Here is a 17,448-nt window from a genome sequence, read left to right as displayed (position 1 = left end):
AAGGGCCTAGGCCGGGACACCAGCCTCACGGTCGCTGTGCCTTGACCCGAATCGTCAGGCCTGAACTTGGCAGCAGTCTCCACCAGCTATATTTGTATTGCAGTAACAACTGTTCAGTAAAATGCCAAACATTAGCAAGTGAAAACATCAATAATTAGAGCATCTTGTTCTCCCACCACACACATCTTTTCATGAAAACCATTATTACTGCAGAGCTGACAATATAATTTGGCCCAGAATGAAGAACTCCGAGTAGAAGCTGTGAGGTGGCTCCGTTTTGTAACCTGGCTTCTGGGGGAAAAAAAAAAAAAAAGACATGTATGCTGCTTCCAGGAGGGCGTTTGGCTGTTTGGGTTATCGTTTGTGGGCTGTGTATTGCCATAAGTAGAGCTACCTCTCACATTTTGTTGTGCAGATTTGTTTTTGAAATCTGTGTTTGGTCAATAAGTTATGCCTGTGTTGGGGTGCCGCACTCATTCCCCCAGCCCGGAGAAGCAGTCCCTAAACCACAGGGATTCTGTCACCCTCTAGGCAAGGGCATGGGTGGACATTAGAGCTAGCTGTACCATGTGCCAACTCTGATTTGGGCGAGCCTCTCAGTATCTCTGGGTCTTAATTCATCTTTTTCTGAAAAATTGAAATAATATAAATTCTGTCTTTATAGGGTTGCTGTGAGGCTGAAATAAAATGGTGGATGTGAAAATGCTTAGCTGGAAAGCCCTATATGAATAATAGTATACTAAACATGCTAAAGAACGTTATAAATATTATAATAAAAAAACAGAAATATGTTTCATCAGTAAGCACAATGTCCTCAACAATTTCCCAGTGGGGGAAATGAACTAGAGAGTAGCTTTTCTAGCTGATACTTTGTCCACTCCACAAGGTAGAGATGAAATCCCTATTTCAGAGATGAGGAAACTGGGCTTCTAGTCATGCAGCTATGTATACTTGTATACATACGTAGAAGAAGTGAGATTTGGACCTGTCTCCAGAACGTACTGCTCTTTCTCCTATCTCTAGTTTTTTTTTTAATCTTATTCCACTCCCCACCCCATCCCCCCAAAAAAATTTCTTCAAAGCTTTTCACGTCCTTTTTGGGCTGGGAAGTTGCTAGCCATTTCTTGGCCATCCATCGGCTCCTGAAGGTGGGGCAAGGTGGGGTCCAGAAGGAACTCCTGAACTCCCAGCGCCCCTGGAGGGGCCAGTAGCTCAAGGAGAGTTCGATATAGGGTGCGCTCTGACTCCTTGGGCATGCAAGGAGGCAGGTGTGCCACATTTCCCAGCCCTTGAGGGAACGGCTATGGCCCTGTAGTTTCCAGAAGTCCATTCTTTCTCTGTCAAAATATTTTCCAACCTCCCTGAGGTTGTTTGCAGAGCTGCTTCTTGGATCCTCCTGTCAGGAATCAATGCCTCTCATGTATTCTAACTGGCTCCTTGTTCTGCTTGCAAAGGGAGTGAGATTAAATTTATTCCATGTAGTAACCACTCTGTTGAGCTTTTCTGGGAACCCTCCCTGTTAACTTTAATGCCAGGTATTGGGGGAAAGGATGCCTGAGGCAGTTCATTAACTGCCCAGTGGGACCCGCTGCCACATGCATTTTCTTTTTCATGTCAAGTTTTCTGGGTTAGAACCCGGACAGAGTCGGCTTCTGAACTGGAGCTGCCCACACACAGAACCTGTTGATAATGCCCTTTGAAGGGCCAAATTGAATATTCAGAGAGGTTGTCAGTGTGTGGGAGAAGCCTTCATTCAGCCTGCGGATCTAAGAGGAGCCGTGTGTTGTGTTTCCACAGGTTCTCAACAGGAGGTGCGTGGAGGCGGCAGTGATGACAGGCCTGGCCCTGAACTGCCACATAAACAAGAAGTCCTTGTTCGACAGGAAGCACTACTTCTATGCCGACCTCCCTGTAAGTATGCTTTGCGGTCCGCCCTCTGTATGTCCTCAGAGTTGGGGGGCTGGAGGCAGGGAGGAGGGCTGTGCCTGGCGTTCCCCTCAGAACGTGGTCCATCTCAGTGGGAAGTTCTGCCCAGCCGTGATGAAGGCAGGTGCCCCCCCCACCCCCGATGTTTACCAGATTGGATGCAATTGTCCTGATTGCTGACTCCTTGCTTAGCCTCATGCTTCTGGTGGCTCCCACGTAATTAAACAGGGACGAGAAGAAGCCTGTGTTCCCAGTCTCAGCCCCGCCGTGGTGTTTGGCACTAATTGCCTGTTAGGACAGAAGCTCACTCTGGCCGATGCAACAGTTAATGCGTGCCTTAGCTCTGTAGACAAGAGTGATAGCTTCCCCCTCTTAAGCTAAAGTTGCCAATAATAGGACTGTCACCTTTGGAGATATTTCTGTGGTCTCACAAGGAGCAAGTAAGTGGATGATAGTAAGCAGAAACATGACCCAGAAGTCCGGACTAACCACAGTCATCGGTTGAGCGGTAAACCCAATATTAACCTGCTTTTTCCTTAAAATTAGACCGTTTTTTTTTTTTCTTTAAGAGAAGCCAGTGTGCACTAGAGCCAATTTTCATATTATTGCACTGAACCAAAATTGTAACATTGAATGCGTTTCCCAAAATAATGTTTCATTTGATTGGAGCCTCTGATAGTAAGTGTGGCTCTTCTTAAGATTTAGGAAAACGGTAGCGATGCTATTGCTTCACACTCTTCTCCTTGACCTGGAGATTGGGGTGAGCGGTTTTTTGGTAGGTGAGAGCAGGAGGGGAATTAAGTGAAAAATACTAAACCCGAATTCTTTAGTTGCTGTTTTTCCTCTCTAGCTGCCAGCCTTTTAGTAAGTTCTACTGCTTGGTAGGGTGGTGAGAACGAACCTGCACTTTTTTCATCTTTTTAGAGTGATAACCAGTTTTGTGAAGGTGGCAGACTTAGCAATAAGTGACTAAAATGAGGTGTTTTCATATTCTGTGGCTTTCTGTTCTGTCTGGCCCAGGTAGCTCAGTGTTATTAGATATCACATGGGATATACTTATACTAAAAAAGTATTCGTTGTTAAGCCATTTATTCAAATTTGTCACTTTCTAATTTAACTGAGCATCTTGTATTTCCTTTGGCAGCCCTACTCAGTTTAGTGTTTACAGATTGAGACTTCCTGTTTCAGCGCGGAGAACGAGTTGGCCTGATGTGGTGGTTCTCAAAGTATGGCCCCCGGGGCTCCAGCATCACATCTCTCAGGTGCCACCCAGGCCAGCAGGATCAGAAACTCTTTAGGTGGAGCCCATCTGTGTTTTGACCAGCCTGACTCGTAATTCTGATACAGCTGAAGTCTGAAAACTGCTGGCCCGGTGGCTCGGAGCACAGACTCTGGAACCAGACCATCTGAGTTCAAATCCCAACATCGATACTTACTAGCTCTGTGGCTCTGGGGCAGGCCCTTAACCCCTTCTGTGCCTGGTACCTTCCTCCGAGGGTTGTTGTGAGGATTACAAGTTGTGAAGTACTATTGTCTGTGTCTATGAGTTTTTGTTTCTTCATTTGTCTTGTTCTTCTGTTGTTTTCGGTTTTATATACCACATATCAGTGAACTCATGGTTCTCGACTTTTTCTGTCTGACTTATTTCACTTAGCGTAATAACGTCAAGATCCATCCATGTTGTTGCAAATGGTACTATTTCATCTTTTCTTATGGCCGAATAGTACTCCATTGTGTATATATACCACAACTTCTTTATCCATTCATCCACCGAAGCACACTTTGGTTGTTTCCATGTCTTGGCCACCATAAATAAACTGCAGTGAACATCGGAGCACATATATCTTTACAGATAAATGTTTTCAGATTTTTTGGGTAGATACCCAGGAGAGGGATTGCTGGGTCATACGGAAACTCTACTCTTAAGTTTTTGAGGAACCTCCACACTGCCTTCCATAGTGGCTGCACCAGCCTGCATTCCCACCCACAGTGTATAAGGGTTACCAGAGGGTAAGGGAACACAGGGGAGGTAGATGAAGGTAAAAGGGATCAAATATATGGTGATGGAAAGAGAAATGACTCTGGGTGGTGAACACACATTGTGATATATAGTTGATGTATTACAGAATTGTCCACCTGAAACATATGTAACTTTACTAACAATTGTCACCCCAATAAACTTCAATTAAAAGGTGTAAAGTACTGAGAACACAGAGTCTGGGACCCTGCCAAGCACTACAGGTGCCTCTGCTGTTATTCTCTGTGCTTCTCCAGTTCCCCGTATTGACCTGCCCTCTCTTTAGTGTATGTTGATGCGTGCGTACATTTGAAAGTAATTCTTCCTCTCCACTTAGGAGGAGGTGAGGGAGTCCTTGCAATATCTGTCAGTATTTTAGTACTACATGCTTTCCATTAGCTGAGTGTGAGTGTCCCATCCTTTTCTGGTAGAGGAACAAGGGAAGATGGGTCAGGGAGGGCAGCTGGCATGATTGGTTAGCTTAAAGGGCAGGAACAAAGCAAGCTTAAAGACTCTAGCAGCTGCTGTCAGCCATGCGGAGAGCAGATAGCAAAATGCTTAGCCAGCACTTCCGAGTAAGGACGGTCTGTCAGGAGCCCAGTAATCAGATGCAGGGTTTAGGCTAATGAGCTAAGTGGAAACAATATATTCTTTTCTTAGAAGCCTCTGACAGTGAGATTATTGTTAATCCCCCAAATGGTACTTCAGTAGGGAAGATGGGATTCGTGTTGTTTATTGCATCATTATTGGGGATGGGGGGGCATCCAGGGAAAGTAAGGGAGGATGGGAAAAACCAGAAGAGCCAGGCGAAATTATGGCTGCAATGCATAAACTAATTTTTATTCTCCTTTTTCCCCTATTTTAACTTTCATTTTGTGTTTTTCCATAAACCTATAGTTTTGTGACGTGAAAAGGATTAGTAAACTGGGCCCAGCTTTTGTTTATGGACTAGTGACGGGATAAGCCATGTTTGTGTGCAGGCAGGCTACCAAATCACCCAGCAGAGGCTCCCGATCGCTGTGAATGGGAGCTTGGCGTACAGCGTCTACGTGGGGAAGAAGCGGAGTCAGGTGATCAACAAGACAGTGAGGATCAAGCAGATCCAGCTGGAGCAAGACAGTGGCAAAAGCCTCCACGATGACCTACGGTCTCAGACGCTCATTGACTTGAACAGAGCAGGTAGGCTTGGAGACTTCCCGTTCCGTTTCCTCTCAGCCCACCTCTCTTCTCCTCCAGAGTTTCCCCAAACTGACTGAGGATACAGGCCCAAGAGCCTGACAGATGGGGATCCAAATGTCAGCACTGGTACTGCGTAGCTCATTAGAGAGTATGGCTTACACTGTGATGGCTGTCGGGCTTGCTAACAGCCCACCCCTAAAAGGAGGCGAACGTAGACACCTAGTCACGGACCCAGTAGCGTCATATCTTAAGCAGAGTTGAAAATCAAATAGTGAGGGGAAAGAGAGAAACCATTCAGAGGCTGAGACCCACTTTGAGAATCCTTCAGTAATGCAGGGCTTTCCTCGGACTTCAGCCTGACTTATCTGCCGATCACATTGGACAGCTTCAGTCAGGCTGACTCTGCCTCTTGTTTGGCAGGAGTTGGCCTTCTGGAAGTGGTCTTGGAGCCGGACATGTCCTGTGGAGAAGAGGCGGCAACAGCAGTCAGGGAGCTGCAGCTGATACTTCAAACCCTGGGGACCAGCCAGGCAAACATGGCAGGTAGAAGCCACCCAAGCAGTGTCCTTCCTGTACCTTCTCCTTTTCTGCTTCCTAGATCTCATCGCACTTAAGTTTATTCTCTGCATCAGCTACATGGAGATAGTTTACATCCCTTTTCCAGCTTCTTGCATTCCTGGTTGTTTTGTTTTGTACTTTTTCTTAGAATCCTCCTTGGTTTCTTTCCTGAGCCGCCAGCCAAAATAAACACACTAACAAAACCGTGCAGAAGCTCTGAGCCCAACAATGTGAGATTAGGAATCACAGGACTAGGGGCTCGCTCCTGGCTGCGTGCAGCAGTGTTGTGAGGACTAGTAAAGTAGTGTGTTTGAACAGTTTCATCTTTCTCAGCAAGAAGACACTGTGTTTATCAGAATAATTCTTAGTTTGTCAGTGCTACATGGGTGGCACTTTGCTGGCTGATCCTTTTCCTTTGCTTCTCTTCCTTTTCTTTGTAGAATTTTCATCCATGTACACCGTAAGCCCAATTATATAAACTATGAGCCGAGGTTATGATTTCACAAAGCTTTAACTTTGAGGTAAAATCTTCAGTAGAAATATAGTAGGAAATTAAAATAAACAAAGAAACCACGTGTACCCTTGGGACCAAGCAAACTATACATTCTAAGTGCATATTTGCAAATTGGACGTAAAGATGACAAGTGTTGGTCAAACTCAGTTTCTTCCTGGCTTTCTCCCTTGGCGCCCTCCTAATGCTGCTTTGCTGGCCCTGAAGTCCCAAAATCTAGTCTCTCCCATGGTTTTCCCTTGTTTTCTGTTCTCAGGGGCTTTTCGAAAAAACTTCTGCCACCTGCAGAGCATTCTCTGCCAATGTGGAGGAAGGATACAGATTCTGCAAATACATTTGTCAATCCGTAGCTCAGTACAGTGGTGTATTAGTCAGGGTCCTCCAGAGAAACAGAACTGAGAGAGAGAGAGAGAGAGAGAGAGAGAGAGAGAGAGAGAGAGAGAGAGAGAGAGAGAGACATGTATGTATATAGACATACATTGAGATTTACTGTAAAGAACTAGCTCATTGACTATGGGGGATGAGAAGTTCCAAGGTCTGCAGTGGGGAAGCTGCAGGATTGCTGTCGCAGGTGAGCTGATAGGAGAGTTCCAGTTCGGATGTGAAGGCTTGAAAACAAGGAGCCCATGGTATGAGTTACAGTCTGAGCCCAAACCCAAAGGCAGGAAAAGAAAATACCCCAGCTCGGAGGCAGCCAGGCAGAGAGAGCAGATTCCCCTCTACCCTGCCTTTTGTTCTCTTGAGGCCTCCATGGATGGAATGAGGCCCATCCACAGTGGGAAAGGCAGTTTGCTTTACTAAGTCTATGGATTCAAATGTTCGTCTCACCCGGAAACACCCTCACAGACAGACTCAGAATAATGTTTAACCAAATATCTGGGCACCCCATGGCCCAGTCATGTTGGCACATAAAATTAACCATCACTAGTAGTCACAGTGGGTACCAATAAGTATCATTGATGATCATGATTCATCTTCCTGCCAGTTTATAATAGTGTTTGCCAACCTTTTTATGTCGCATCATACATTTGCATGCTACAAAGGGACATCTGAATTTGTAATGCTACGTTTGTCACCTAGGACATCTTACAAGCAACAAATTGTTACATCAGAGCCCAGGTACAAGTTGAGTATGAAAACAGAACTTGCCGATTTGCTATCTTCTTTAAGCTAAAGACAGGAAAAACAGCTGCATGAGTTTGAGTGGCGTAAAGGGTAGCTGCCTACAAGTTTGCTTTATAGAAATGAAGCTGTTTCAGAGTAAGGAAATTCTCCATTTTAGATTTATGGCTCATGCTGCTTTTTTTACCCACAGAACATAAATATGGGCAGGTTGGATGGTTATCCATTTATGCACGAAGTGTTGATTCTCTATTGCTTTAAAAAAGTTTTTATTATTCCATTCTTCTTCAAATCAACTGTGATTTCTACCAAACCTATGGAATAATAAACAGGCCACCTGTTAGCTGAGAAATAGCCCCATCTGGGTCCTTGCCAAGAGATAAACCATAACAGCAAGGATTCATCAGTTCAGTGACATCTGGGAGGATTCATTAAATTGCACTTGTTGTGACACTTTTTGTTGCTTTTAAATACAAATTCAACAGCTTGGCCCCTAGCACAGCAGCAGAATGGCTGTGGGGGCGGAGGTGGGGGTCTGCTGCCTAGTCTGCAGGGGTCCGGCTTTTTGTGCCATTAGCATTTAATCAGCCCTGACCCATTTGCTCCTGCTTCTGTCCCATTGTCATAGGATCACTGTGTAGGCCCGGGAGACTGCAACCTGGGAACTGAGGGTCTCCCTAGGGAAGACTGGGGAACCCCAGTGCTTCCTGCATGACTCCTAAATTTCTCTGGGCTGTCATTCAATGAGTTCCTCATAGTTTTGCTGATGAGCATATAGACCAGCTCAGCCTGGGTTCCAAATTCTTTTTCTTCTCGATGGATCTCTGCCACTGTTGAGATCCTCAAAGCAGTCTGTTGATTTGAACGTGTACTGATGTAGACAAACTAAATATTGCTATGGTAATAATATCTGCTAGTTTGAGCATTGAGCATGTGTCATCAGTTCACAAAGCATTTTTTTAAATTAATTTTTCATCTCATTTAAACTTTAAGACATTTCAGCGACAGATATCATTATGCCTGTTGTTCAGGTGAGCAGACTGAGACATAGGGAAGTTGGGTTATTTGCCCAAAGCTCATAAGCGACTAAGCTGGGATTTGAGCCCAGGTGTGTCTGACTCCAGGAGCCCTTTATTTAGGCACTGTGTCACATTGCTTCCTAGTGACAGCCACGTTAGTTTCATAACTGCCATAGAAACAACTTGGAGAGACAGTATAGCAGAGCGTGTGTGTGGAGGGGACCGTGGTCCCACTCGGGGGTTGGAATCCTGTCCCACCACTTCTAGCTATAGGAACCTGGGCAGGGTATTTGATTTCTCTGAGCCTCGCTTTCCACACTTACCGGTCTCCAAATAATTGTGTATGGAAAGAGAGAAGAAGAAACCAAAGAGGAAAGGAAGTCAGTCATCCAAGTCTTCAAATAGAGTTGGGGCAGCTGGATGGCGTCCCTGTTTACCAAGACAGGGAAGAGAGGAAAGGCTTTGCGGGAGGAAATCTGAAATTCCATTTTCAATATGTTAAGTTTGAAATACCTAAAGAATGCTGAAGTGGCTTTGTCATGAAAGCTGTATTGTAGGGAACGAATGTGATAATGTATGTAAAATTTACCACAGGTCCTGACAAACAGCCCCTGCTCAGTAAATGTTAGGTATTTTTAATAATAAGTAGTAGTACTTTTACAGAATCACCACTTGTTTTGGATGAAGATGCTTTGTGAAATACATTCGATAAAAAATTTGGTCTTTTTTTTTTCTCTCTGTCACTCCTTGTTATTTAGGTTCTGGAGAGGAGGCAGTGATCAGGATGAGATAGCTCAACAGACCCCCGCACTAAATCCTCAGGCGCCTGCTGTTTACCGAAGCAGTTTTCTGTCCTGATGTTATATTTCTGATGTGTGAATGTGTTTCAGAAAAAAATATCTTACCAGACCATATCACTGTGCACAGTTTCTTAGCTTTGCTGGTACAAATCTCTGCTTCTAGAGGGTAGAAATTGAGCTTGATAACATTCTCATGATGTGTGAATGAAGGCTTTCCCTCAGTGTTGCGGAATGCAGTGAAGCCAACCTGACTTGGTAAGGCTGTTGTGCATTTGAGGCAATTTAACTTAATTTGTTTAAAAGGTATTTTGTCTTCACCGAATAGAATGTCTTTTGTTACTGTTTGATACTGTATTTCAATCCAGGCTACGGACCTCTCTTTTAACACTGCAGGATACTAAATGATTCCTCTCAGGCATTTATGTAGTATGGTTTTCTCTGGGAGAGACTGAAATTCATGCTTTTACTCCTTTTCCAAATTGGACTTCTAAATTGTGAAAGATGTTTCCTTTTTAAAAGCAAGTGAGATCCGATTTAGGGTTCCCTGAGTTCCAACAAAGTTGTCTGTCAAGTATTGAGATTTGGTCCAGTAGCGCTTAGCATACTTTGGAAGTTTTCCTTTGAGCTGAATGGGCCTTTCAGATGATTCCAGCTGTAGGTAGTCCTATTCAGACAGAACTTTAGGTCTTATCAGGAACATACTATGAGGCAGTAACCAGTCTGCTTACTCACTGCTCAGGAAAATACCAGAGTTTTGGCTGGCGCAACAAGGTGTTAACTTATTGAACAATTGCCATGTGCCAGACCCAGCTCTCGGTTCTGAATATAACAGTGAAAAAACAGAAAAACAAAAAAACAACAACAAAAACACATTGTTTCTACTACCTAGAGCTTATGTTCATGAGAGAGGAAAATACATTAACAAATAAAACAATTATAACGATAAGTGCATTAAGGAAATAGGGTGCTATGATAAAAATAACATCGGCAGGTGCAGGCCTCTCAGAAGAGGCAGCATTTATTTACTTGAGACCTGAAGAATAACCCAGGCCCAGTCAGCACAGAGCTAAGGGACGAGCATTCTGGCAAAGTCCAGCTAAGGCAAAGCCCCTGAGATGAGAGAAAGCTTACGATATACCTGGAGTTTAACACAGGTAACCAAAGGCCCCTGTGGGGAAAGCGTCAGGGGCAGAGGTAGGTGGCGTCGGGTAAGACCGAGTAGGTAGGCAAGGGGTGGCTTACCGATCGTGGTGAACAGCTTGGGTTTCCTTCCAAGGGCAGTGGGAAACTGTCGGAGGGCTTTTAAGCAAGAGGATGACGTAGTCTGTGTAATGTTTTAGAAAACCACCCTGGCTGCTTCGTGGAGTGTGGATTCAGAAGGGTAAGAGATGAAGCAAGGAGACTAGTTAAGAAGCTTTTGCGATCCTTCAGATGGAAGATGACATGGTTGTGGATAGGCCTGGTGTCAGTGAACGTGGCGATATCAAGACGGGTGGATTCAGGATGGTGTTTAGAAATACCAGGATTTGTTAACAGGCTGGTGTGGAAGGCTGGCAGCAGGAAGACAGCAAGGGTGACTTCAAAGAAGCTTGCAGAGCTAGGTGTTGGTTGCTATTTACTGCCATTGGGAGGAGGAGGAGAAGAATGACTTTGTGGAGGGTCAAGTCAGGATTTACTTTCAGAAATTGAAATCCTGTGAGTCCTCCAAGTGGAGATGTCATGTTGACATTAGAAGTCACTGTGGAGCTCAGAGTACAGGTCTGGGCTGAAGAGATAAATTTAGAAGTTATCAGCACATAGATGGTATTTAACCCACATACATACCCTATAGAGAGTATAAATAAGGAAGGCAGTCCTGAGTTTGGATGAGAAGGAAAGTATCAGCAAAGGAAACGGAAGTGCAGTGTCCAGGGAGGTCGCGGGGAAACCAAGAGAGTGTAAGTTTACAGCACCTGAGAGAGGAAGGTATTTCAAGAAGGAAGGTTATGTCACATGGTGTGTCACATGCTGCTGAGAAATCCCATCAGGTGAAGAAAGAATGTGTCCTATGTCCATTGGAGTTGGCAGTTGGCGGTTGTTGGTGACTTTGTCAAGGTATTTTCTGAGCGGTGGGGACAGATGCCAAGCAGAAGTGGGTTTGGGAGTAAATGGGAGGTGAGATCATAGAAACACTATATGCAACAAACAAAACTTGTTTGAGAGGATTTGCTGAAACGGAAAGCAGAGAAATGATAGCTGCATGACTGATTGATGGAGAGAGAATTGGGTTTAGGGTAGTAGGTTTTTGGTATGGTTTTTTTGAATGAGAAATACTATTGCATATGTATACATATCAGAAGTAATGCTGCAAAAGAGAGGTTAATGACTGTCGTGGGAGAGAGGAGATGACCGAAAGAGTGATGTCCTTGAGAAGAGTGAAGATCTGGGTCCAGTCCTCAAGGGCTTTCCATTCTGGGTTTAAAAATCAGATTAATTCAGAGTAAACCAGAGACAAGTACTAAATTCTGTGGTATTGACTGTGTATATTCTCATAGTTCAGAGGAGCCACTAGGGAGGTAGCTCATCGATGAGCGTTTTTAGGAGGAGAAGGTAGTAACACTTAAGTGGGACCTTGATAGATGAGCAGAGGCTGAACAAGGGACAGTGACACTGATAAAGAGAATGTGCAGGAGCCAGCAGAGTAGCCCGGGACTTGTGTGGAGAAAGCTCCCTGATTGGAGGAGAGCCTCCTCATGAAAGGCTTCGTGGAAAAATGCGCGTCTTGTCAAGCAAGACCGGAAGAGGGCTCTTGGATATCAAACAGGAGATGAGATGAGCCAGTAGGAGCTGGCTACCCACTTGAGTGAGCAATGGTAGTGGTGACATGCGGGGCAGGATGTAAGTCAGAGCCACATCGTGGGTGTGGGGAGAAGAAGGCGTTGCTGGGCTAAAAGTCATGGTGTGATTCTGTAACCCGAGCCCGAAGTTCTAAGTTCTCGGCCAAGGGTGACAGCAGTAGCAATGGAGAGGAAGTGACAGATGTGAGGTACATTTGGAGGGAAGAACTGATAGGATCTAGTTGTTAGTTTGGATAAAGGGCAAAGAAAACAGAAGCGGAAGATGATGTCAGGGTTCCTGGACCAAGAGTCTGATGATGTCGGGAATAGTTGGGACTCCTTGAGATTCCTGTGAGCACAAGTTGTCCCAAAGGGGCTACGGGATTTTGTAAAAGTGTTGAGATGTCCGGGCTAGAGACATAAAGTAATTTCCGAGCTAAAAGGCACCTTTTCTCTGCCTGTCAGCATAGGTGGAGCTGCAGTTGCCGCTGAGTGGGTGAGTGCTGCCCTTTTCCAGAGGGAATGTGTGGAGGGCAGGGCAAGCGGCGGCCGGCCATTGGTCTTGAGCTTGGGGATGGAGCCTGTCAGCTCAGCACTGGGGGACGACAGTCCAGTTCCAGGGGACTCCTTTCTTGGCATTGGATTTATACCATTGTATTATTTTAATATGCTTTTGCCATGGAATCTGGGAAAATGAATTTCTTTATTCAGCCTATCAGAACATTAGGTTTGACGGATTTTTTTTTATTTTTTTTATTTAAAAACCTGCCTAGGAAAATAAAATCCAGCATTTCGTCTTCTCATTCTGTCCTGTTTTAAGTATCATAAATGAAATTGGAGAAGAGAGAATTTGAGCTTTACTTGGTAGCGTATAGAGTGTGAGTATTTCTTATCTTTATCTCCCTATCTGCTTTGGGATTTTGCTTCCCTCTCCTCCTCAAGAGCCTCTTAGTCTTGTCCACAAACCACCTGCCTCTTTAGGGGCTATTGCTTTTAATCTGAAGGGACGTCTGGGTCAGAGGAGGTCCTCCATGGATGGGGACGGCTCCCTGAGTCCCACCACACTCTCCCCTTCATCACAGCTCTGCCCGCTGCAGCAAATCCTTACAGCCATCAGGAAGGATTCCGAGTCATGTCTGTGGAAGGAAGAGATTACTACAGTGCCTGCAGAAGAAGGGGAATGCCCAGGTTTCTGGCTCTTGCCCTTGAGCTGTAATATCTCAAGGGCTCTTTCATAAATCTTCTGGAATTACTGTTGGAAATCCACATTCCGTTGGAGAACAGTGTAGGGTAATCAGGTAGTCATTTCTGAGACCTTCCTACCAACCTAGCTCCAACACTATGAAAAAACTTAAGAATAAAACTGCAGAGTCCATCTCCATTTTAACAGTGTTGTTTTCTTATTTGACACAAAAGAAATGAGATTTCTCCAGCTGGTATGTCCAGAATTTCTCCTCTCTTCTGCGTGTGCACAAGTGCACGCTAACACACACACACACACACACACACACACACACACACACACCAGTCTACCCCCACCCTCCCTCTATCTCAGATGCCTCAGGACTAGAATTCTCTTAAGTGGACACAAGTACTAACCGTATATTTCAGGACCAACTGTACCTTTTGTAAAGTTAGGTTGCTGTAACGAAACAGTAAGTACACTTAGATATTGCTTGCCGGAACACACTCTCTCCTTAAAAACACCATGTTGACTCAGAGAATTTCTAAAGAATTGTCTTTTTTCTCCTTCCAGAGGGTCAGTTGAGAGTGGACGCCAATATATCTGTGCATCACCCTGGAGAGCCTTTGGGAGTTCGAACTGAAGTGAAGAATCTCAACAGTGCCAGGTTCTTGGCCAAAGCAATAGGTAAATGTCAGCTCTTACTCCTAATGCTCCTCTTTGTGTAAGTTATCTACTGCTGTGTAACAAGCCACCCCAAATCTTAGTGACTTGTGTAGTAACCATTTCCGTTTTCACAGTTCTGTATGGATTAGGTAGTTTTCTGCTGGTCCTGCCTCAGCTCATTCACGTGGCTGCGGAAGCTGGCAGCTCATCGGAAACAGGGTCTGAGCCTGAGTTTACAAAACTGTATTTGTTCATTCTAGATTGGCCATAAATGATCAATGTGTTTTTCCGCTTTTTACTATTTTTTCCAGTAGACTACATGTGCCTGTGTAATCACGTTGGTCTTATTGCAAGACAGGCTGTGGGTATTCCAGTGTTGACAAATGTATAGTAATAATTAAAATAGAACAGTTGAGCAAGATAAACGTCTGGGGCGGTCCCATAGAAGGGTGATGACTGAGAATTTGAGGGGAAGACATTTCAGAAGAATAAAAATATGTATCTTGCAAGGAAGAGAGAAGGTAGAGAGGGGGCTGGAGTTTAAAGTGCACAGAGAACACGATAGCTGACTGCATTGCTGTGGCCAAACTGTTCAGTAGGGTCTTAGGTCTTCTCAGGAAAAGTACTAGAAACAGTTCAGAAAAGATTTTCTAGTCTTGTTTAAAAGCTTGCTATTATGCTAAACCTGAAATGATCAACCAGCCTCAGTGAAGACCCTCTGAGTCCATACATTTTCAGGAGTGACGCATTAAGGGAGAAGAAGGAGTGGGCTTCCCATATGAAGACATATTTCTATCTCTAAAAGGAGACACAATACATGTTTCTGAAGCCATGAAAGTTTGGGTCAGGGAATACCCTTTACAGCCCAACTTTGTGAAGCTTGGAACCAATGGAAGAAAGTTCTGCTTTACTCTGTAGGTAGTAACTGTCCTGGGACTCATTCTAAGAGGTGGTGATGGTAACCTACAAAAACAAAAGAAAACAAAAAACAAGCAATCATATTTCAGGTAGACTAATCCATATGAGTTATGAAGGAGACCCCTGCCTGTTTTTTGGCTGTCCCTAACCTCCTGATGTCCTGTGAAGTACCCTCTGGAGCAGCAGTCTGAAACAGAATTCTACCTGTGGTGTGTTCAGACTAGACGGACCAGAGCTTTACTATTGTCGGCTTTCTTGTCCAAGCCCGTAGTGTTTCCACCCCATTTTGCTCCCTACATTGGATCTTTTAGCCATCATCTCATGTCAGTCAGAGTGCATGGGAGTGGGAGAGATGACAAGCAAGCACTGACACGTTTGGTATTGCTGCTTCTTAACAACTGAGATAAAGGAGTCGGGATTTGGGCAAGGGAAGGAGGTTCATGGCAGGGTGGGGAGTTAAGAGGGAGGCCAAAGCTGTTTCCATAAAGAAGCTTAGCAATCATTTTGATTACCACAGCCTGCCTTGTTTGATGATGAGGGAGCACTGCATGAAGCAGTGGTTCTTAACCATTTGGGGTCATAGATCTCTTTGAAAATGCAAATCAAAATCCTTTCTCCAAAAAATATACATGTATACACACCCACATTTTGTATATCATTTTTGGGGTACCAAAATGATACCCCTTGGAACCCATCCGTGGATCCCAGGATAAGACCGCTTGGCAGGCAGCAGTCCTAGATCTGGTGTCACTCAGCCTGGGCAGTGGTCCCAGCCCTTCGGCCAAGCTGTGTAATCTGTACTGGGTCACTTAGTCTCTCTGAACCCAGGTTCTCTCAACAAGGGAGGGCACGGAGCTTCCTAACAGACCCTTTCCAGCACCATTATTCTATGATGGCAGCAAGAAGAAAATACAGTATACAGTAGCCCCCTTTATCCGGGGGGGATGTGTTCCAAGACCTCCTATGGATGTCTGACACTGCAGATAGTACCGAACCCTATGAATACTGTTTTTTCCTAAATATGCATACCTACGATAAAGTTTAATTTATAAATTAGGCCCAGTAAGAGATTAACAGCAATAACTAATAATAAAAAAGAATAATTATAACCATATACTGTAATAAAAGTTATGCAGTTGTGGTGTCTCTCTCTCTCAGAAATCTTATTGTACTGTACTCCCCCTTCTTATTCTTGGGATGATGTGAGATAATAAAACGCCTAGGTGTTGAAATGAAGTGGAGTGAATGAAGTAGGCACTGTGATGTGGCATTCGGCTGCTATGACCTTCTGTCGATACTGTCAGAAGGGAGATCATCCGCCTCGGGTGATCCTGGATCATCAAGCCTTGATAATGTCAGGAGCAGACAGTGTCAATGTCTACGGTTGGGGAAATTGAATATTTTCAGACCATGGTTGAATGCAGATAAGTGAAACCACAGAACATGAAATAAGTGGATAAGCTGGGAGCATTGAATAGGGAAGACTTATAAATAACCCTCTTGATTTTTTTTTTTACTTAAAGATTGAAAAAGATTTCTATTTATTACTTGACTGGATGAAAGGAATTAAACATATGATACTAAATTACTTTGTTTTTCTTAGACTATGAAATTCAGAGGCAAATCAATGAACTTGAGAATGGAGGTGAAATTCTGAATGAAACTCGCACGTTCGATTACAAGCTGGGGTGAGTTTGCATTGACAAGTGTCTTGCGTCCAGCTGTGTGGGGCTCCAGTCTCGGCTCTCCACAGACCAGCCATGTGACCTCGAAGAAGGCACTTAGCTTCTCTGTACTTCAGTGTTCTCATTAGTAAAACTAGGAAAACACTGTACCCTACAAGGATATAATACACCCTGTAGGGCTGGTAATAGGTTTCAACTTAACCAGATATACACATAGTGCTTTAGTTTTAGGTCCTGGCCCTTTCCTCGTTTCCAGGTTACCTGCTTTGTGGCAAGTATTTTTACTTCATTAAATTCCATCAGACTGAAGCTCTACCAATTTAAGCTAGGGGTAGGAGAAAGTTTACAGCTGGTCGTAGAGGTACCTTACCTTTTTTTGTTTAGATACCTTTGATTCAAATTTCTTAACTCAGAATTTTAAGGATTTTATACTTTTAGCAGAAGATTGAGCAAAGCTCAAAAGCTTAGGGTTAAAGCTGGTTAAAAGCTGGAAACATTAAAGCAATTTCTTTTTTTTTTAAATTACCATTCTGAACATTTCTCTTTTTTTAATGTTTTTTTTTAATGTAGTCATAAAGTGTCTCCCAAGGCAGAATGGAAAGCTTGACTTTGCCCATGTCTCTTATTGGTAGGGAATCCCCTCTCTGCATGTGTACTAGCCAGTGTCGCATGCAATGTTTAATGTTTTTTCATTTACCTGTCATAGGTGCACTGTGCCAATGAGAGACAAAGAAGGAAAACAAGACTACAGGTGATTACTTCTGTTATCAAAATAACATTATGTATTTCGGGTTAGGGGCATATTTCAAATCTAATTACTGATACACCTAATGATCCTGGATAGTTTTTAGGAACCACTTTTTCTTATTATTGATGTACGAGGAAAATCTAGGCTTCCTATTATAGTGTATACTGAGAGAAAGAATATATTCCTGATTTGGTAGCCTTGAGGTGCCCTCTTGGATGGATTCAACTGTTGGAAGACTCTTGTTCACTGACCTCTGTGTGAGAGTTGTTACAGTTGAACGAGAGGATGGCATTTGGGGGT

The 17,448-nt window shown here is 44.0% G+C and overlaps 1 protein-coding gene across 1 annotated transcript in view; it reads left to right on the top strand.

The window, feature by feature from the left end:
- Positions 1 to 17,448, top strand: part of GATB (glutamyl-tRNA amidotransferase subunit B) — an 85,477-nt gene that overhangs the window by 27,818 nt on the left and 40,211 nt on the right. Inside the window, exons 3-8 of the mRNA XM_081076753.1 lie at positions 1,798 to 1,911; positions 4,924 to 5,122; positions 5,543 to 5,665; positions 13,705 to 13,818; positions 16,319 to 16,403; positions 17,107 to 17,151. Coding sequence (XP_080932879.1) covers positions 1,798 to 1,911; positions 4,924 to 5,122; positions 5,543 to 5,665; positions 13,705 to 13,818; positions 16,319 to 16,403; positions 17,107 to 17,151 — 680 coding nt within the window. The remainder of the gene's footprint in view (positions 1 to 1,797; positions 1,912 to 4,923; positions 5,123 to 5,542; positions 5,666 to 13,704; positions 13,819 to 16,318; positions 16,404 to 17,106; positions 17,152 to 17,448) is intronic.

Source organism: Rhinolophus hipposideros (genome assembly GCF_964194185.1).
Source record: "Rhinolophus hipposideros genome assembly, chromosome: 16".
Lineage (NCBI taxonomy): Eukaryota > Metazoa > Chordata > Mammalia > Chiroptera > Rhinolophidae > Rhinolophus > Rhinolophus hipposideros.
This window is presented reverse-complemented; position numbering and strand designations above follow the sequence as displayed.